This window comes from Salvelinus fontinalis, chromosome 36, assembly GCF_029448725.1.
Source record: "Salvelinus fontinalis isolate EN_2023a chromosome 36, ASM2944872v1, whole genome shotgun sequence".
NCBI classification, from domain to species: domain Eukaryota; kingdom Metazoa; phylum Chordata; class Actinopteri; order Salmoniformes; family Salmonidae; genus Salvelinus; species Salvelinus fontinalis.
Window position 1 is genome coordinate 23820089 of NC_074700.1, and position 21285 is coordinate 23841373.

At 46.1% G+C, this 21285-nt stretch overlaps 1 protein-coding gene across 4 annotated transcripts; it reads right to left on the minus strand.

Annotated features, from left to right (window-relative positions):
* Positions 1 to 1635: 1635 nt before the first annotated feature.
* Positions 1636 to 21245, minus strand: LOC129835490 (polyunsaturated fatty acid lipoxygenase ALOX12-like). Of its 4 annotated transcripts, none has more exons than XM_055901131.1 (15): positions 18165 to 21245; positions 15107 to 15253; positions 14715 to 14916; positions 14415 to 14496; positions 14069 to 14185; positions 12352 to 12458; positions 10990 to 11162; positions 7659 to 7802; positions 7315 to 7518; positions 4370 to 4456; positions 3939 to 4108; positions 3651 to 3772; positions 3261 to 3361; positions 2873 to 3043; positions 1636 to 2090 (listed from the first exon to the last, which is right to left on the minus strand). In XM_055901131.1, the coding sequence occupies exons 2-15, from the start codon at positions 15251 to 15253 to the stop codon at positions 1911 to 1913; spliced, it is 2007 nt and encodes a 668-aa protein (XP_055757106.1). In that variant the 5' UTR covers positions 18165 to 21245; the 3' UTR covers positions 1636 to 1910. The 4 variants fall into 4 exon arrangements, with proteins under 4 accessions (XP_055757106.1, XP_055757105.1, XP_055757108.1 ...); XM_055901130.1 differs by having other exon boundaries at positions 14063 to 14185; positions 18165 to 21243; XM_055901133.1 differs by lacking the exon at positions 18165 to 21245 and having other exon boundaries at positions 14063 to 14185; positions 14715 to 14792; positions 14902 to 14916; positions 15107 to 15175.
* Between the last annotated feature and the right edge of the window lie 40 nt (positions 21246 to 21285).

The window sequence follows — 21285 nt, forward strand, 5'->3', positions numbered from 1 at the left end:
TCTATAGCGATGCTGTTCTCGATGCAGCTGGGCAGTAGGAAAAGGTAAGGCAGCTCCAGTCCCTGGTTTTAATCTATATAGTATGTATGGTCTATGTTATTGCACTGTATGTATCAGTGAAGGCTTCACAGGGGTGGACCATCCTCATTAGTGAATTTCAGAAAAAGAAAAATATTGAAACATTAAAGTTAAAACTATACTAAATATATTCATATGCCTCCAAATAATTGATTAAAACACACTTTTGCAATAAAGGTCTACAGTAGCCTCAACAGCACTTTGCCGGGTAGCACCATGATGTAGCTGGTGGACATCTAGTTTCCGTCCTTTGGGTAAATTGACTTCAATACAAAACCTAGGAGAATTGTGGTTCTCACCCCCTTCCATAGATTTACACAGTAATAATGAAAACTTCCGGAGGATGTCCTCCGACCTATCAGAGGTCTTGCAGCATGAACTGACATGTTGTCCACCCAATCAAAGGACCAGAGAATTAATCTAGTGCTGAAAGCATTAACTACAGCTAGCCAGCAGGGCAGTGCTTAAAATGTGGTGAGTAGACAATAGTTGAACAGTTTTGAGCAAATTAATTTCTATTCAAAATTAAGGAGACGCAAGTGAGCGAGAGAGAGCTATATTTTGTTGTATTTTTTGTTCACTTTCACAGCTAGTGAATGCAGTTAGCTTGTTTAGCCTACTCAAACACCCGGCTCAAACAGAGAGGGTTGCTAAGATAACTAGCTGGCTATGACTATTCAACATCGGGAACTCTTCCCTAGTCAAGGTAAGCTTTTGGTTATGTTATTACATCGAACAAAAAAATATAAACGCAACATGTAAAGTGTTGGTCCCATTTTTCATGAGCTGAAATAAAAGATCCTAGAAATTTTCCATACAAAGAAACAAATGTGTTTTCATCCCTGTTAGTGGGTATTTTTCCTTCGCCAGGATAATTCATCCACCTGACAGGTGTGGCATATCAAGAAGCTGATTAAACAGCATGATCATTACCTTGTGCTTGGGACAATAAAAGGTCACACAACACAATGCCACAAATGTCTCAAGTTTTGAGGGAGCGTGAAATTGGCATGCTGACTGCAGGAATGTCCACCAGAGTTGTTGCCAGAGAATTTAATGTTAATTTCTCTACCATAAGCCGGCTCCAATGTCATTTTAGAGATTTTGGCAGTACGTCCAACCGGCCTCACAACCGCAGACCACACGTATGACGTTGTGGGCAAGCGGTTTACTGATGTCAACATTGTAAACAGGTTATGGTATGGGCAGGCATAAGCTACGAACATCCAACACAATTGCATTTTATCGATGGCAATTCTAATGCACAGAGATACCGTGACGAGATCCTGAGGCCCATTGTCGTGCCATTTATCCACCACCATCACCTCATGTTTCACTATAATAATGCCCGGCCCCGTGTGGCAAGGATCTGTACACAATTCCTGGAAGCTGAAAATGTCCCAGTTCCTCCATGGCCTGCATACTCACCAGACATATAACCCAATGAGCATGTGTGGGATGCTCTGGATCGATGTGTACGACATCGTGTTTCAGTTCCTGTCAATATCCAGCAACTTCGCACAGCCATTGAAATTAGTTGGACAACATTCCACAGGCCATAATCAAACCTGATCAACTTTATGCAAAGGAGATGTGTCGCGCTGCATGAGACAAATGGTGGTCACACCAGATACTCATTGGTTTCCTGATCCACGCCCCTATTTAAAATAATATATATATGTGTCCAGATGCATATCTGTATTCCCAGTCATGTGAAATCCATAGATTAGGGCCTAATTCATTTATTTCAATTGACTGATTTCCTTATATGAACTAACACAGTAAAATCTTTAAAATTGTTATATGTTGTGTTTATATTTTTGTTCAGTATATTATATAGTGATGCTGTTCTCGATGCGGCTGGGCAGGAGGAAAAGATAGGGCAGCTCTAGTCCCTCGTTCTGGGTCAGGATGTGTTCCTCTATCTCCTTCAGTTCCTGTCTGAACTTGCCAATCACCTCCTGGGCCTGGGACTCTGTGAAGTACTGCTCCCGGTACTGACCCAATGGGATCTGGGGGAGAGAGAAGGAAGGAGATAGGTGGAAGGGAAGGAGGAAGAGAGAAGGGGAGAAGGAAGGAGGGAGAGAAGGAGAGAAGGAAGGAGAGAGAGGGGGAGAAGGAAGAGAGGAGAGAAGGAAGGAGAGAGAGGGGGAGAAGGAAGGAGGAGAGAGGGGGAGAAGGAAGAGAGGAGAGGAGAGAGGGGGAGAAGGAAGGAGAGAGAGGGGGAGAAGGAAGGAAGAGAGGAGAGAAGGAAGGAGAGAGAGGGGGAGAAGGAAGGAGGGAGGGGGAGAAGGAGGTTGTGTAGGGTTAGCATGGGCTTGGGGCTCAGTAAAGTACTGCTCCTGGTACTGACCCAATGAGAAAAATGGGCGAAAGGAGGACGAGTAAGGCTCTATACTGGTACTGGTACTGACCCAATGGGACCTGGAGGGAGAGAGGGGGAACTAAAAAGCATGAAAAGAGAGTGGAGAGGAAATAGTCTGTCTGAAGATGTACCAATGAGCTGTTGCCCTACATCTGGGAATTCCAAGACTAGAGAGAAAATGCAAAATGGAGAAGTGAAGAATCCTAGCTTGAAATATTTACATTTAGCTACATGAATCTCTCTGGTTTTATTTTATGATTGAAAGTACAAGGAGTGTTACTTTTTTCACTGCGCCTGGTGATCAGAGTTTCTATGTTTATAATCAAAGGTGGGAAAGAAAAATGAAAGGAGGTGGGAGACGAGCGTTGCATTCTAGTTTCATCCCATTTCATACTATAAATGTGACCCACTGTTGTTGTTTTAACTTACTGCGTCCGGTTGTGGCCGACCCAAGTGCCATGTGATCGCCATCTCCAAACATGTTTGGCTGACGTCTGGGAGGGTGTCCATGATCATCTCCATGGTAACAGCGTCCTTGTCCGTCGGGGGAGGGTGGCGCATTGTGCACGGGGTGTTGGGTACCCACGCACACCAGTCAAACTATGTTAGAGTGAGATGAGTAACTTAATAGGTGTGTGTGTGTGTGTTTTTTTTACTATTCTTGTGGGGACCAGACAGAAGTCTCCACAAGAATAGTAAACAAACAAAAATTTGAGCTAGGTTAGGATTACTGGTTAGGGAAAATAGGATTTGGAATGGGACTGAATTGTGTGCCCCCACAAGGTTAGCTGTACAAGACTGTGTGTGTGTACTGTACCTGTCCATTATTGGTGGCTGCATGCTGTACTGAGCTTGTGAAGATAGCTACACTCAGCAGTGTGATCAGTTCTGTCTTGTTGTGTAGTTCCCTGGCCAGACCTGAGAGGAAGGAAACATCACACACATCAGTCAAAATTACCCAGTAAGAAATCATCATGATCAACTAAGGGTCCGTCCCTAGCGCCGAAGATCTGTGTTGCAGCACGGTTGACATTTAAAGGTCATTTCGGGTTCAGCCGACATATGCAGCATTTTCTGAGAATGCAATTCCACGAACACGGTACCGTTGCCTTTAAATGTCAACCGCTCTGCCATGCAGATCTTCCACGCTTCCGGATTGAATCCAGTCCTGAGTCTGAGGAGGTGGGGGTAGTGGTGGATGACTGACCAAATCTGGGCACATCAACGAAGCCCTCCTCAGCGATGTCCTTTATCCAGGCCTGCAGCTCAGTGTCCTCCACTACATCACTGTCATAATGGTAGTACAGTGACACCATCCCTGAGACAAAACTGGGGAGGGAAAGAGGGGGGAGGAGTGAAATAGCTTATTTTCCCAATGTTCATTTCAACATATCCATATTTCAGGCCTGAAGACCATGTTCTCTCCCTGCTTTCCTCCGACAAGCGTATAAACAATATCTCTGTGGTCACAAAGGAGTGGTGATGGGTAATGTACCTGTGTATGGCGTCCCACAGCATCAGGCTGTATTCCCTGTAGAAGTAGTTTCTGAGCTTGGAGGCTCCGCGCTGCTGGAAGTCCTGGTAGGGCTGCAGAGAGCGGTAGGTCAGGACTTTGTACTCATTCTGGGCTAGGATCAGAAGCCCCTCCCCTCCTGTAGACACCACCTGGAGGAACAGTATTTCATCATCAATTATACTCTTGTCTATTTCAAAACTATTCTATGTTTTTAAAAACAGTTTGTTTCTGAAGCTGCCTCAATACAACAATATAGGGTCAGTTGAGCCCTCAAGATACTGGGGTCCTGTGTGGCACCAGGGTTATGGGTTCAATTCCCACGGGGGAGGGACCTGTACAAAAATGTTTGCACTCTACTGTAAGTGTCTGCTAAAATGTAAACAAGGAATAGAACGGTAAGACTGACATACCCTTTTGAAGATGCCGTCGGCTGAGAGGAGCTGAGTGCGCCCCCTGCAGTTAATCTCCAGAGTATAGCGCAGGTGAGGAGCCAGGAGCTACAGTAGAGATGGAGAGAGGGGTTAGCCACAGCACACACCACCCCACCCCCAGGTGAGGAGCCAGGAGCTACAGTAGAGACGGAGAGAGGGGTTAGCCACAGCACACACCACCCCACCCCCAGGTGAGGAGCCAGGAGCTACAGTAGAGACGGAGAGAGGGGTTAGCCACAGCACACACCACCCCACCCCCAGGTGAGGAGCCAGGAGCTACAGTAGAGGCGGAGAGAGGGGTTAGCCACAGCACACACCACCCCACCCCCAGGTGAGGAGCCAGGAGCTACAGTAGAGGCGGAGAGAGGGGTTACCCACAGCACACACCACCCCACCCCCAGATGAGGAGCCAGGAGCTACAGTAGAGGCGGAGAGAGGGGTTACCCACAGCACACACCACCCCACCCCCAGGTGAGGAGCCAGGAGCTACAGTAGAGACGGAGAGAGGTGTTACCCACAGCACACACCACCCCACCCCCAGGTGAGGAACCAGGAGCTACAGTAGAGACGGAGAGAGGGGTTAGCCAGAGCACACACCACCCCACCCCCAGGTGAGGAGCCAGGAGCTACAGTAGAGACGGAGAGAGGGGTTACCCACAGCACACACCACCCCACCCCCAGGTGAGGAGCCAGGAGCTACAGTAGAGACGGAGAGAGGGGTTACCCACAGCACACACCACCCCACCCCCAGATGAGGAGCCAGGAGCTACAGTAGAGACGGAGAGAGAGGTTAGCCACAGCACACACCACCCCACCCCCAGGTGAGGAACCAGGAGCTACAGTAGAGAAGGAGAGAGGGGTTACCCACAGCACACACCACCCCACCCCCAGGTGAGGAACCAGGAGCTACAGTAAAGACGGAGAGAGGGGTTACCCACAGCACACACCACCCCACCCCCAGGTGAGGAGCCAGGAGCTACAATAGAGACGGAGAGAGGGGTTACCCACAGCACACACCACCCTACCCCCAGGTGAAGAGCCAGGGGCTACAGTAGAGACGGAGAGAGGGGTTACCCACAGCACACACCACCCCACCCCCAGGTGAGGAACCAGGAGCTACAGTAGAGACAGAGAAAGGGGTTACCCACAGCACACCCCACCCCCAGGCGAGGAGCCAGGAGCTACAGTAGAGACGGAGAGAGGGGTTACCCACAGCACACACCACCCCACCCCCAGGTGAGGAACCAGGAGCTACAGTAGAGACGGAGAGAGGGGTTACCCACAGCACACACCACCCCACCCCCAGGTGAGGAACCAGGAGCTACAGTAGAGACGGAGAGAGGGGTTACCCACAGCACACACCACCCCACCCCCAGGTGAGGAACCAGGAGCTACAGTAGAGACGGAGAGAGGGGTTACCCACAGCACACACCACCCCACCCCCAGGTGAGGAACCAGGAGCTACAGTAGAGACGGAGAGAGGGGTTACCCACAGCACACACCACCCCACCCCCAGGTGAGGAACCAGGAGCTACAGTAGAGACGGAGAGAGGGGTTACCCACAGCACACACCACCCTACCCCCAGGTGAAGAGCCAGGGGCTACAGTAGAGACGGAGAGAGGGGTTACCCACAGCACACACCACCCCACCCCCAGGTGAGGAACCAGGAGCTACAGTAGAGACGGAGAGAGGGGTTACCCACAGCACACCCCACCCCCAGGCGAGGAGCCAGGAGCTACAGTAGAGACGGAGAGAGGGGTTACCCACAGCACACACCACCCCACCCCCAGGCGAGGAGCCAGGAGCTACAGTAGAGACGGAGAGAGGGGTTACACACAGCACACACCACTCCACCCCCAGGTGAGGAACCAGGAGCTACAGTAGAGGCAGAGAGAGGGGTTACCCACAGCACACACCACCCCACCCCCAGGTGAGGAACCAGGAGCTACAGTAGAGACGGAGAGAGGGGTTACCCACAGCACACACCACCCCACCCCCAGGTGAGGAACCAGGAGCTACAGTAGAGACGGAGAGAGGGGTTACCCACAGCACACACCACCCCACCCCCAGGTGAGGAACCAGGAGCTACAGTAGAGACGGAGAGAGGGGTTACCCACAGCACACACCACCCCACCCCCAGGTGAGGAACCAGGAGCTACAGTAGAGACGGAGAGAGGAGTTACCCACAGCACACACCACCCCACCCCCAGGTGAGGAACCAGGAGCTACAGTAGAGACGGAGAGAGGGGTTACCCACAGCACACACCACCCCACCCCCAGGTGAGGAACCAGGAGCTACAGTAGAGACGGAGAGAGGGGTTACCCACAGCACACACCACCCCACCCCCAGGTGAGGAACCAGGAGCTACAGTAGAGACGGAGAGAGGGGTTACCCACAGCACACACCACCCCACCCCCAGGTGAGGAGCCAGGAGCTACAGTAGAGACGGAGAGAGGGGTTACCCACAGCACACACCACCCCACCCCCAGGTGAAGAGCCAGGGGCTACAGTAGAGACGGAGAGAGGGGTTACCCACAGCACACACCACCCCACCCCCAGGTGAGGAACCAGGAGCTACAGTAGAGACGGAGAGAGGGGTTACCCACAGCACACACCACCCCACCCCCAGGCGAGGAGCCAGGGGCTACAGTAGAGACGGAGAGAGGGGTTACCCACAGCACACACCACCCCACCCCAAGGCGAGGAGCCAGGAGCTACAGTAGAGACGGAGAGAGGGGTTACACACAGCACACACCACTCCACCCCCAGGTGAGGAGCCAGGGGCTACAGTAGGGACGGAGAGAGGGGTTACCCACAGCACACACCACTCCACCCCCAGGTGAAGAGCCAGGGGCTACAGTAGAGACGGAGAGAGGTGTTACCCACAGCACACACCACTCCACCCCCCCCCCCCCCCCCTACCTTATATACTGGATGGACAGCAGGGAGCTGTCGTAGTGTTGACACACAGAACACCTCCACCACCAGGTGAGTTCTCAACAGGTGGGACAGGAGCTGGAACACCTGGAACTCTGAGTGACGGACCCAGATCTTGGCCAATAGCCAGGCCAGGGGCGGGTTTTTAGGCAGGAAGATGGGCGTGTCCAAGCCAGGAGTCTGCCCCAGCTGGGGAAGAGGGGGGATAGATAACGTGTATGTTTATGGCTTTACTATCCTTGTTGAGATGACAAATTGAGGCTGTTCTGAGGGCAAAAGGGGGTGCAACTCAATATTAGGATAGTGTGTGTGTGTGTGTCCAGCCCTACCTGTATGGCGATGGGTATGAGTCCCTGGTCTGGGTGTTCATACAGCAGACAGAGAGGAGCAGCGATGTACTGTGGTTTCCCTCTGATTACGTTGGTAGGAACACCATCCATGATGGCGTAGTCTACCAAGTAGATGTTACCCGCCTAGAGAGAGCATGAAAATATGTAGAGACGGTTGAGACTAGGGTTCGGTATGAGAATATGGTTAGGTTTGAGAATAGGGTTAGGTTTGAGAATAGGGTTAGGTTTGAGAATAGGGTTAGGTTTGAGAATAGGGTTAGGTTTGAGACTAGGGTTAGGTTTGAGAGTAGGGTTAGGTTTGAGAGTAGGGTTAGGGTTGAGAGTAGGGTTAGGTTTCATAGTAGGGTTAGGGTTGAGAGTAGGGTTAGGTTTGAGAATAGGGTTAGGTTTGAGAATAGGGTTAGGTTTGAGAATAGGGTTAGGTTTGAGAATAGGGTTAGGTTTGAGAGTAGGGTTAGGTTTGAGACTAGGGTTAGGTTTGAGACTAGGGTTAGGTTTGAGAGTAGGGTTAGGTTTGAGAGTAGGGTTAGGGTTGAGAGTAGGGTTAGGTTTCATAGTAGGGTTAGGGTTGAGAGTAGGGTTAGGTTTGAGAATAGGGTTAGGTTTGAGAGTAAGGTTAGGTTTCATAGTAGGGTTAGGTTTGAGAGTAGGGTTAGGTTTGAGAATAGGGTTAGGTTTGAGAGTAGGGTTAGGGTTGAAACAGGGTTAGGGTTGAGGCTAGGATTGAGACTAGGGTTAGGGTTGAGACTAGGGTTAGGGTTGAGGTTAGGGTTGTGACCAGGGTTACGGTTGAGACTAGGGTTACGGTTGAGGCTAGGGTTAGGGTTGTGACCAGGGTTAGGGTTGAGGCTAGGGTTAGGGTTGAGACTAGGGTTAGGGTTGAGACTAGGGTTACGGTTGAGGCTAGGGTTAGGGTTGAGGCTAGGGTTAGGGTTGAGACTAGGGTTAGGGTTGAGACTAGGGTTGAGACTAGGGTTATGGTTGAGGTTAGGGTTGAGACTAGGGTTATGGTTGAGGTTAGGGTTGAGACTAAGGTTATGGTTGAGGTTAGGGTTGAGGCTAGGGTTGAGGCTAGGGTTAGTGTTGAGACTAGGATTAGGGTTGAGGTTAGGGTTGAGGCTAGGGTTAGGGTTGAGACTAGGGTTAGGGTTGAGACTAGGGTTAGGGTTGAGACTAGGGTTAGGGTTGAGGCTAGGATTAGGGTTGAGACTAGGGTTAGGGTTGAGACTAGGGTTAGGGTTGAGACTAGGGTTAGGGTTGAGACTAGGGTTGAGACTAGGGTTATGGTTGAGGTTAGGGTTGAGACTAGGGTTATGGTTGAGGTTAGGGTTGAGACTAGGGTTATGGTTGAGGTTAGGGTTGAGACTAGGGTTGAGGCTAGGGTTAGTGTTGAGACTAGGATTAGGGTTGAGGTTAGGGTTGAGGCTAGGGTTAGGGTTGAGACTAGGGTTAGGGTTGAGACTAGGGTTAGGGTTGAGGCTAGGGTTAGGGTTGAGACTAGGGTTAGGGTTGAGACTAGGGTTACGGTTGAGGCTAGGGTTATGGTTGAGACTAGAATTACGGTTGAGGTTAGGGTTGAGACTAGGATTACGGATGAGACTAGGGTTAGGGTTGAGGCTAGGGTTATGGTTGAGGCTAGGGTTATGGTTGAGACTAGGGTTACGGTTGAGGCTAGGGTTAGGGTTGAGACTAGGGTTAGGGTTGTGACCAGGGCTAGGGTTGAGACTAGGGTTAGGGTTGAGACTAGGGTTACGGTTGAGACTAGGGTTAGGGTTGAGACTAGGATTAGGGTTGTGACCAGGGTTATGGCTGAGGCTAGGGTTAGAGTTGAGACTAGGATTACGGAATAGACTTGGGTTGAGACTAGGGTTAGGGTTGAGACTAGGGTTAGTGTTGAGACTAAGATTAGGGTTGAGGTTAGGGTTGAGACTAGGGTTAGGGTTGAGACTAGGGTTAGGGTTGAGACTAGGGTTAGGGTTGAGACTAGGGTTAGGGTTGAGACTAGGGTTAGGGTTGAGACTAGGATTAGGGTTGAGACTAGGGTTACGGTTGAGGTTAGGGTTGAGACTAGGGTTAGGGTTGAGACTAGGGTTAGGGTTGAGACTAGGATTAGGGTTGAGACTAGGGTTACGGTTGAGGTTAGGGTTGAGGCTAGGGTTAGGGTTGAGGCTAGGGTTACGGATGAGGCTGTAACGAGTGACGCTCTCCTCATCCTCGGAAGAGGTGAGGAGAGAAGGATCTTCAGACCAAAACGCAGGCTCAGGGAAATAAGCCATCTTTATTAAACAACGATGATGGCAAACACGAAACGAAACAAAACACTTCCAAACTACAAAACAAGAAAACGACGTTGACGAGACCTGAACATAAACTTACATAACTAAACATAAACTTACGTACAGGAAACAGACGACATCGAAACGAAAACGAAACAAACAAACGCTACAGTCCAGTGTGGTACGAACAAACATACTGACACAGACACAGGAGACAATCACCCACAAACAAACAGTGAGAATGCCCTACCTAAATATGACTCTTAATTAGAGGCAAACGCAAACCACCTGCCTCTAATCAAGAGCCATACCAGGCAAACCGAAACCAACATAGAAACAGATAACATAGAATGCCCACCCAACCTCACGTCCTGACCAACTAACACACAAAAACTAACATAAATAGGTCAGGAACGTGACAGAGGCTAGGGTTACGGTTGAGGCTAGGGTTACGGTTGAGGCTAGGGTTACGGTTGAGGCTAGGGTTACGGTTGAGGCTAGGGTTACGGTTGAGACTAGGGTTAGGGTTGAGGCTAGGGTTAGGTTTAAGAGGGTTTCTGTTTATGCTGGTATCAAACCTTGGGTTTTACTATTGCAACCTTCTGCCCTGTTTCTATATTGTACATCAGACCGTTCTAGAGAGGGTGAGAGAACATGATAGACCGAAAGCTCCGAGGGGTCACTCATGACAGTTCAGCAACAGGAGGAAGACAATTATTGATAAAGTGCTGAGGGTAAAATAAGTTACATTTTAAAACAAATGTTATATAATAAAATCATAAAACATGCAAACTGGATCAATTAAATAAATCATTAAATAAATACATAATTGGATATTCCCCCAAGGGATGAAGGGACTAAGTGCACCAAAGATAAGTGCTATGGTTAAAGTTCAACGTCTTCCTCTATAGGTTAGGGTAGAGTTAGGGTTGAGGGTGGAGTTAGGGTTGAACCAGGATATGGACATGAAGCTAGCATTAGGGTTAGTATAGGGTGACATTTGGAATGCAGACAGAGAGACAGAGGGGCCCCACCTTGAGTTCCTTCTCTAGGGTGGTTCTTGGGGCCAGCGACCCCTGCACCATGTCTCCAGAGACGGGGAAGTTTCCCGGAAGCTTCTTGCAGCACTGGATCATTCTGGGGTTTGAACCGTTCAGACACTGGTATCCGAAGAATGAGTCTTCCTTCCAGTGCTCCATACAGTACTCTGGAACCATAGGGAGAATCAATTGATCAATCACAAAATAAAAAAGTACTGTCTGAATAAACAATTCTTAATATAACAATTTACACTAATATATAATAGGACTGACAGGGTAAAGACAGAGAAGGTTTAGACCGTACAGATGTAGGATCTTAGTTTGACCAGTTTGCTACAGCAGGAAATGTGAATTGTTATGTGGATTATAATTCATGGACATTTTTCATTAGGGTTAGGGCAAATCAAGTCTGACATTTTAAAGTGGAATAGACCAAACTTTAGAAGCCTTTTAAAACCTTGAATACCCTTCAAGTTTGCATTTACATCTGTGCAGAAAAATTGTAAGCAACATAAGAGTGATCTGTAGTGTCAGAATATGAATAATGGACTATATATTGAAGGAGAAACAATTGTTTAATCAAAGATTGAAAATGCTAAATACTGACTGAGTTACACACACTGGTGTTACAATATTCAGAGGCCTCACTTCCCCAATGAAACAGGAAGAGACAGCTATAAAAAGTGTTGGCCTATACTCTACGAGGAATAGCACCTCTAACTCTAATTAAGTACATGGCCAAAAGTATGTCGAACATCTCATTCCAAAGTCATGGGCATTAATATGGAGTTGGCCCCCCTTTGCTGCTATAAAATAGTCCACTCTTCTGGGAAGGCTTTCCACTAGATGATGGAACATTTCTGCGGGGATTTGCTTCCATTCAGCCACAAGAGCGTGAGTGAGGTAGGGCACTGATGTTGGGTGATTAGGCCTGCCTCACAGTCGGCGTTCCAATTCATCCCAAAGGTGTTCAATGGGGTTAAAGTCAGGGCTCTGTGCAGGCCAATCAAGTTATTCCACACCGATCTCGACAATCTCATTTCTGTACACTTCACAATAACAGCACTTACAGTTGACCGGGGCAGCTCTAGCAGAGAAGAAATTTGACTAACTGTTGGAAAGGTGGCATCCTATGACAGTGCCACGTTGAAAGTCTAATGATGCGCGGGTTGACTCATAACCCCAGTCCCCACGGTTATATCCCGCAGGGCGGACAGTTTTGGAGCCATTAAATATTGTGTGGCTTAAGGGCGGGCGGGTTGAATACTTTGGCCATGTTGTTTACCTGTAGTATTACGTACAACAGTACCCACAATGCTCTATTAAGTAGTCTATTTATGTGCCACTGTACTTTACCAGATATGGGGCTCCTGAGTTTCCAGAAGCATCGTTTGAAGTCATCCAGATTGTCCCATGACTTCCCGAACCTAATGGCTAGCTTCTTCAAAGACAGCTCTAGAAGACTGAGAGAGGGGGAAGAGGGGGGAGGGAATGAGGGATGGGGAGGGGGGGGGGGGACAGACAACAGGAAAGAGCATTTTCAAACACATTTTCTTAAAATAAGGAAGCTACTACAGTTGAAGTCGGGAGTTTACATACACTTAGGTTGGAGTCATTAAAACTTGTTTTTTCAACCATTCCACAAATTTCTTGTTAACAAACTATAGTTTTGCCAAGTCGGTTAGGACATCTACTTTGTACATGACACAAGAAATCTTTACAACAGTTGTTTAGACAGATTATTTCACTTATAATTCACCGTATCACAATTCCAGTGGGTCAGAAGTTTACATTCACTAAGTTGACTGTGCCTTTAAACAGCTTGGAAAATTCCAGAAAATTATGTCATGGCTTTAGAAGCTTCTGATAGGCTAATTGACATAACTTGAGTCAATTGGAATTGGAATAAACACCATGGGACCACGCAGCCGTCATACCGCTCAGGAAGGAGACGCATTCTGTCTCCTAGAGATGAACGTACTTTGGTGCGAAAAATGCAAATCAATCCCAGAACAACAGCAAAGGACCTTGTGAAAATGCTGGAGGAAACGGGTACAAAAGTATCTATATCCACAGTAAAACGAGTCCTATATTGACATAACCTGAAAGGCCGCTCAGCAAGGAAGAATCCACTGCTCCAAAACCGCCATAAAAAAGCCAGACTACGGTTTGCAACTGCACATGGGACAAAGATCATACTTTTTGGAGAAATGTCCTCTGGTCTGATGAAACAAAAATAGATTTGTTTGTCCATAATGACCATCGTTATAATTGGAGGGAAAAGTGGGAGGCTTGCAAGCTGAAGAACACCATCCCAACCGTGAAGCACGGGGGTGGCAGCATCATGTTGTGGGGGTGCTTTGCTGCAGGAGGGACTGGTGCACTTCACAAAATAGATGTCAGGAAAATTCTGTGGATATATTGAAGCAACATCTCAAGACATCAGTCAGGAAGTTAAAGCTTGGTCGCAAATGGGTCTTCCAAATGGACAATGGCCCCAAGCATACTTCCAAAGTTGTGGCAAAATGGCTTAAGGAAAACAAAGTCAAGGTATTGGAGTGGCCATCACAAAGCCCTGACCTCAATCCTATAGAAAATTTGTGGCCAGAACTGAAAAAGTGTGTGTGAGCAAGGAGGCCTACAAACCTGACTCAGTTACACCAGCTCTGTCAGGAGGAATGGGCTAAAATTCACTTGTAGAAAGCTTGTGGAAGGCTACCCAAAACGTTTGACCCAAGTTAAATAATTTAAAAGCAATGCTACTAAATACTAATTGATTGTATGTAAACCTCTGACCCACTGGGAATGTGATGAAAGAAATAAAAACTGAAATAAATCATTCTCTTTACTATTATTCGGACATTTCACGTCCTTAAAATAAAGTGGTGATCCTAACTGACCTAAAACAGGGAATTTTTACTAGGATTAAATGTCAGGAATTGTGAAAAACTGAGTTTAAATGTATTTGGCTAAGGTGTATGTAAACTTCCGACTTCAACTGTATATTAGGCAATTTGGGAAGGGCTTAAAGGGGGGGGGGGGGGGGGGGGGGGTCTGTATGACTCACGCGTACTGTAAGGAGCCCTCAAAGTCACTCCTCTTCTCATTGTCGAAGCGAACATCCTGATGAAGGTCTGCCTCGGTCTTCGCATCAATACACTTGGGAATCCCAGGAGCCCATGCAACCCATCTGGATAAACAGACAAACACAACCGCAAGACCTTGGTTCAGTTTCTGGAGGGATTGGAATTGAGACGTGTGTGTGTGTGTGTGTGTGTGTGTGTGTGTGTGTGTGTGTGTGTGTGTGTGTGTGTGTGTGTGTGTGTGTGTGGAAAATTGTGTGTATTCGTGTCTGTGCATGTACACATACTGTAAATGGATGCATGTGTCTCTAACAACATTTCTGTAATGTAACTGACCTGTATACCGCCTGTCTCTCCTGCAGTTCTGCTTTTCTGTGAGCCAAAAGCTGAGTAGAGGTGTCGTCACTGAGTCTCATTGCTGAAGGAGGGAGTGAGAGAGAGCGGGGGAGAGAAAGAGAACAAGATAGAGACAGAGAGATGACTCACTCACATCCTTCTCTAACCTCTATTTGACCTTCATCCTTTGTTTTCACCAAATCTAGGACACAGATCTAGGATCAGCTTTCTTGCCCCAAAACCTAAGCTTTATCACAAAACTTGAGATCAGTATCTTGAAGGGCAACCTCTTTATTTTACCTGTGCCTTCTCGTAGCTCCACCTTGACATTTCCTATGAGCCAGCGGTAACAGGGGAAGGTGAGGGCTGTACCACCACCTGGTGGCGCCACGGTGACATAGAGACAGAACCAGTTATCCTCTACCCAGTACCTCTGTTTCTCCAGACGCACCAAAAGGACACGACCCAGAGGAGCCGGGCTACACACCTTGTATTCATCCACCTGGAGGGGAGGGAGGGAGTGGGAGATAGGGAGGGGGGAGAGGGAGCGATGGAGAGAGGAATGAACGAGGTAGGGAGGGAGAGAGGAATGAGCGAGGGAGAGATAGGGAGGGAGGGAGAGAGAGAGATGTTATATTGATCCTTTTGAGTGCGAGAGAACACACACACATGCACAGTACTGCTATACTCACCGCTCCTCTACAGAAGTCCAGTCCAGGGTTATCCAGTGTTGTTTTCTCGCTGTCTCCTTTCTCTCCCACCAGAGTAATGTATATGTAGTTATTGGTCCCTGAATACTCTGATGTGCCTGTAGCAACTGTCACATTATACTCCTCCATCTAAACACACACACACACACACACAATGTTGACAAAACATTTTATGACCTCCAAAATGACAAAACACTGTCACCACATTTACTGGCAACTTGGCATGCAATGACCTGTCGTAGTGGAGGAACGAGCCTACATCTGTGTGCCTAAGGGTCAATTCTACCGAGGAGTCTAAGGACATGCATGGATGAGTAGCCTACACCAGTTAGACAGTTATGAGAACATACCTGTTAGGAACATACCTGCACCTCTAGACTTGGACCCTAGACTTACAATGGAGGGAAAATACATCCTCAAGCTCTTAAATCAACTTGACATATGAGGGGACAGATTTAGTAACTTAGAACACTTTTATTATGTGTATCGTACCAGGTACTCTAGATACACTCAGTACCCCTATGAGGATATCCAGGTAAACAGGTAGATATACTCAGTACCCCTATGAGGGTAAACAGGTATATACTCAGTACCCCGATGAGGGTAAACAGGTATACACTCAGTACCCCTATGAGGGTAAACAGGTAGATATACTCAGTACCCCTATGAGGGTAAACAGGTAGATATACTCAGTACCCCTATGAGGGTAAACAGGTAGATATACTCAGTACCTGTTTACCCTTCCGGAGACACCTGAAACTTGAAACCCCACCTCTTTAAGGAATACCTAGGATAGTATAAAGCAATCCTTCTGACCCCCCCCCCCCCCCCCCCCCTTAAAAGATTTAGATGCACTATTGTAAAGTGGCTGTTCCACTGGATATCATAAGGTGAATGCACCAATTTGTAAGTCGCTCTGGATAAGAGCGTCTGCTAAATGACTTAAATGTAAATGTAATGTACCCCGATGAGGATAAACAGGTATACACTCAGTACCCCTATGAGGGTAAACAGGTAGATATACTCAGTACCCCTATGAGGGTAAACAGGTAGATACACTCAGTACCCCTATGAGGGTAAACAGGTAGATATACTCAGTACCCCTATGAGGGTAAACAGGTAGATATACTCAGTACCCCTATGAGGGTAAACAGGTAGATATACTCAGTACCCCGATGAGGGTAAACAGGTAGATACACTCAGTACCCCTATGAGGGTAAACAGGTAGATATACTCAGTACCCCTATGAGGGTAAACAGGTAGATATACTCAGTACCCCTATGAGGGTAAACAGGTAGATATACTCAGTACCCCTATGAGGGTAAACAGGTAGATACACTCAGTACCCCTATGAGGGTAAACAGGTAGATATACTCAGTACTCCTACGGATGTACTGTGAGCTGGGAAAACGCCAGACTCTTACCTCACTTTAAGCTGCTGTTTGCACCTGTGCTTTTAGATGTCATTTTTTTCTAGTGTGTAGTCGGTTCAGGTCTTTCCCTACAGTGATGTCACTTATTAACTTAGGCTGCCTCCAAAATGGCACCCTATTCCGTATGTAGTGCACTACTTTTAACAGGCCACTATGGACCCTGGTCAAAAGTAGTGCACTGTATAGGGCATAGGGTGCTATTTGTGAAGCATCCAAAGCGTGTTGCCAAGTAGTTTCGTATTGGCTCAGTTGGTAGAGCAGGGTGCTTGCAACACTGGGGTTGTGGGTTCAATTCCCATGGGAATGGACTACTGTAAGTTGTTCTGGATAAGAGTGCCTGCTAAATGATTTAAAGTGAAAAATGCAGTGTAACTCTCACAGAACAGGTTATGTTTGCATGTGATACAGTGGAGGTGGTGCCATTGTTATTAAACAATAGCGTTGAACGGTTGCACAATCCCGTGTAGGCTTTCTTTAGAATTTACTTCAACAGTCAAGTAAATGAATACCCACATGCCTTGGGGCAAGAGCTATTTTTACTATATTATAGCGAAAACAACGATATCAAATGTATTTATAAAGGCCTTCGTACATCAGCTGATACCTCAAAGTGCTGTACAGAAACCCAGCCTAAAACCCCAAACAGCAAGCAATGCAGGTGTAGTAGCAGCTAAACAGAAATATCACATCTTTGTGTAGGTGCTATTGGTGTTCTATTATAATAGCATTCTAAGGGTATTCCAATCCTTCAGGCATTACAATTTACTGTGAGAGTTGAGCCAGAATTCTATTCATGTATTCTATTAATTTTATTTCTATAATCACCCCTTTGTGTAGGTGGTATTTGTGTTCTATTATAGCATTCTGGAAGTAACCCAATCCTTTAGGCTGTAGTAGACTGTACGGTGAGAGTTGAGCCAGCTAGCGGATGAACTGGAACAGTGGCTCATTGGGAAATACATCATGTACCAGTTGATGGTATTCATGTAGTTTTAAAGTTTTAAACTATCAGCTTTAAAAAGGTTTTCCCCGTTAGAGGCAAGAGTGCCATACTGCGCGGTTCTGAGCATAGCTTGTTCCGAAGACGAGGATGAAAAGACGCCATTCTAAACTTGAGAACATGTCCACAGTCCCTGTCCTACAACCTGGTCTCAAAGACTACCACCGCAAACTTCTGCTTTTCAGCCATGCAAATGCAGATAGAGATTTCGGACACCAAGCATTGCAATAAAGGAAATTACTGTGGGGTATTGTGTTTGCCATGTTTAAATTACAACATAGTGCAGATTCAGTTAAGTCAACCATTCGGATGCAGGTAGTTATTTATAACACTACACGGTCTGGTTTTAGTCTCATACACCACAATGTGAGTACCGACTGTAGCTTACAGAACTACACTGGTAAGAACTACTACTGCACAGTCTCACATCTACACTCTCTGTTCTCCTCAAATTACTGAACAGAGGATTTCAAGTTCAAACTGTTCAAAATGTTCTATACTTTTCTACCTTGCGTTTCAGTATGTTTCTACCTTGCATTCCTATAGCATTCCCTTAGGTACAAACCCAGTCCACAGTAAAAACAAAAAGGTAAAAGGAAGGACATACCTCAGCTGTTAGTGAAAGGAACAGAAAGTCCACTGTCTAACGTTTCTCTTTGCCTCTCTCTCTTTCTCCCTCTGCTCTTTGTTCCTGTGTCAGTAACTCTCTCTCTCTCTTCCCCCTCTCTGAAATCTCACAGTTAGCTTGTTCACACTACTGTGCACCAGTTCAGTGGTCCAACTGCAATCTGCTATGTTGCAAACATCCTCGCTGATGAGACCACATCTCTCCCTTTCTCGATCATTCACATGCTCTTACTACCTGTCCACATTTCCAAACTAAGGAATTGGCTTCTCACCCTCTCTTTCTCACTTTGTTTAGGTCTACACACACCCTTCCACTCTCTCACTCTAGCACAAGGAAGTACACCAACTTCAACAAGTCCCTACAGACAGATAAGGTTGACAAACAATCACTATCTGAGAGATCTTTCAAAACCTGCAGTCTAAAAATATGTAAACACAACAAGCATCTCTCCTCAACATACACCTCCATACAATAGTTTACGCACTATGATGTTATATATAATAGTGTATTAGTGTAATATCTGATGTCGTCTTTAGACAACCCCTGTAGGGAAGTCTAATACCGAGAATTTAAAAAAGGAAATGCCTTCAGAGAAAATATGACTTGACATTCAAATGAGGTTCTCACATACAGTACCAGTCAAGTTCGCACACACCTACGCATTCAAGGGTTTTTCTGATTTTTTTTTTTACATTGTAGAATAATAGTGAAGAGATCAAAACTATGAAATAACACATAGCTAGAAAAGTGAGATACATTACAGAGGACTGTGTCTGTGGCTTTAGGCCTGCAGCAGTAAACATTTCAGTTAAAAGGTACAACGCATCAAAAAATAAATAATATATACATACATACAGTACCAGTCAAAAGTTTGGACAAACCTACTCATTCAAGTGTGCAAAGCTGTCAAACATCAAAAAACATGTTTTTATTTGTTTAACAATTTTTTGGTTACTACATGATTCCATTTTTGTTATTTCATAGTTTTGATGTGTTCACTATTATTCTATAATGTAGAAAATATTAAAACTTGTAACTGGTACTGCATGTCAACAAGCATCCTGTCAGTCACTCTGCTAAAAGCTTCTATGCACAGCCCGGACTCAGGGGTAGACGTAACATAGGCACATAGGTAGATGTAAATCCTGGAACACTCCAATTAGTATGATACTGTATGATATGTTTTGTGTGGTATGTATTCATTTGTGGATGTCCATCATCTATTTCAAATTATATGTTAGGAAACACAATTTGTACAATATGTTACAAATTCCAATGTGTTGTGGCTAATGTTGGCTAGGTGGCCAACGTTAGCTAGGCTAGGGGTTAGGTTAAATGGTTAGGAGTTAGGTTAAATGGTTAGGGGTTAGGTTAAATGGTTAGGGTTAGGTTAAAGGGTTAGGAGTTAGGTTAAATGGTTAGGAGTTAGGTTAAATGGTTAGGGTTAGGAGTTAGGTTAAATGGTTAGGGGTTAGGTTAAATGGTTAGGAGTTAGGTTAAATGGTTAGGGGTTAGGTTAAATGGTTAGGGTTAGGTTAAAGGGTTAGGAGTTAGGTTAAATGGTTAGGGGTTAGGTTAAATGGTTAGGAGTTAGGGTTAGGTTAAATGGTTAGGGGTTAGGTTAAAGGGTTAGGGGTTAGGTTAAATGGTTAGGGGTTAGGTTAAAGGGTTAGGGGTTAGGCTAAATGGTTAGGGGTTAGGTTAAATGGTTAGGAGTTAGGTTAAATGGTTAGGGGTTAGGTTAAAGGGTTAGGGGTTAGGTTAAATGGTTAGGGTTAGGAGTTAGGTTAAATGGTTAGGAGTTAGGTTAAATGGTTAGGTTAAATGGTTAGGAGTTAGGTTAAATGGTTAGGAGTTAGGTTAAATGGTTAGGAGTTAGGTTAAATGGTTAGGGTTAGGTTAAATGGTTAGGGGTTAGGTTAAATGGTTAGGATTTAGGTTAAATGGTTAGGGTTAGGTTAAATGGTTAGGAGTTAGGTTAAATGGTTAGGAGTTAGGGGTTAGGTTAAATGGTTAGGGTTAGGAGTTAGGTTAAATGGTTAGGGGAATTGTTAGCTAACATGATAAGCAGTTGCAAAGTAGCTAAAAAGTAGTAAAAGTAGCTAATTAGCTAAAATTATGAGATTCTAACACACAACCTTTGGGTTGCTAGAAGTTCGTGTTATACACACAACCGTCCAACCACCCTACTTTCGTTTTGGCCTGAAGTAAATTTCTGTCTTATGTAACCATACCAAATGTAACATATCATAATCATTTGAGTATTCCGGACTTAGTTTACTATGTTATATCTAGTCTATGAGACCAGGCTGCTATCTAAGATGTGGTCTGAGAATATCTATAGATTGTCTGCCGTGTGGGTTTAGTTCAAGTGGGAGAGATCGGAAGTTCTATTTTGTCATGTGTAGAATTGACAAGATCTTCTCCATAGTGTGGATTAGAATCATGTCTGTTCTAAACATTCCATCATTCTGAAACATTCTGTAGTGTTCTACAGAACACAGCCGGTCCATTCTACTCCCCTCAGACCAAATCTGCAGCCTAAACTCTCTGGAAGCACCCCCCAAATGGTGATGTCATCCCTAGTGTGTGTGTGACATTCTGACCGTCTCAGTCTGTTACATCTCCAACCAACCCTAGCACTCGACTGGCCCAACTCAGAGGGACAGAGGAAGCTGGACACACACTACACAAAATGGGTGAAGACACAGAAACAACAGTCACACTTCATGAAGAACTTAAGACCTTTCGGGCAAGATGCCCCAGGTTATAACCTAGTGTCAACATGGTACTGGATTGTCTACTAGTGAACATCCTTCCATTGGCTTCTTGTCAGTTGCACTTATCATTGGTTTATCATCGTCAATAGTTCTTCGAGTAATACTGGTCACACAAGACACTTCCAGGACCTTTCAGTCAAGATGCCCCATGATTCCGTATGTCTGATAGTTCTGCTATGAGTAATCTTGGTTAGCCCAGAACTAAAACCTTTACGATGTCTGTCCACAAGAGATTATGCGTTGAGTAATAAGATGATCACAGCTCAGCCTGTATTGCACAGACTAATATACTAGATATTGCGCAGCACTCAACACACTTC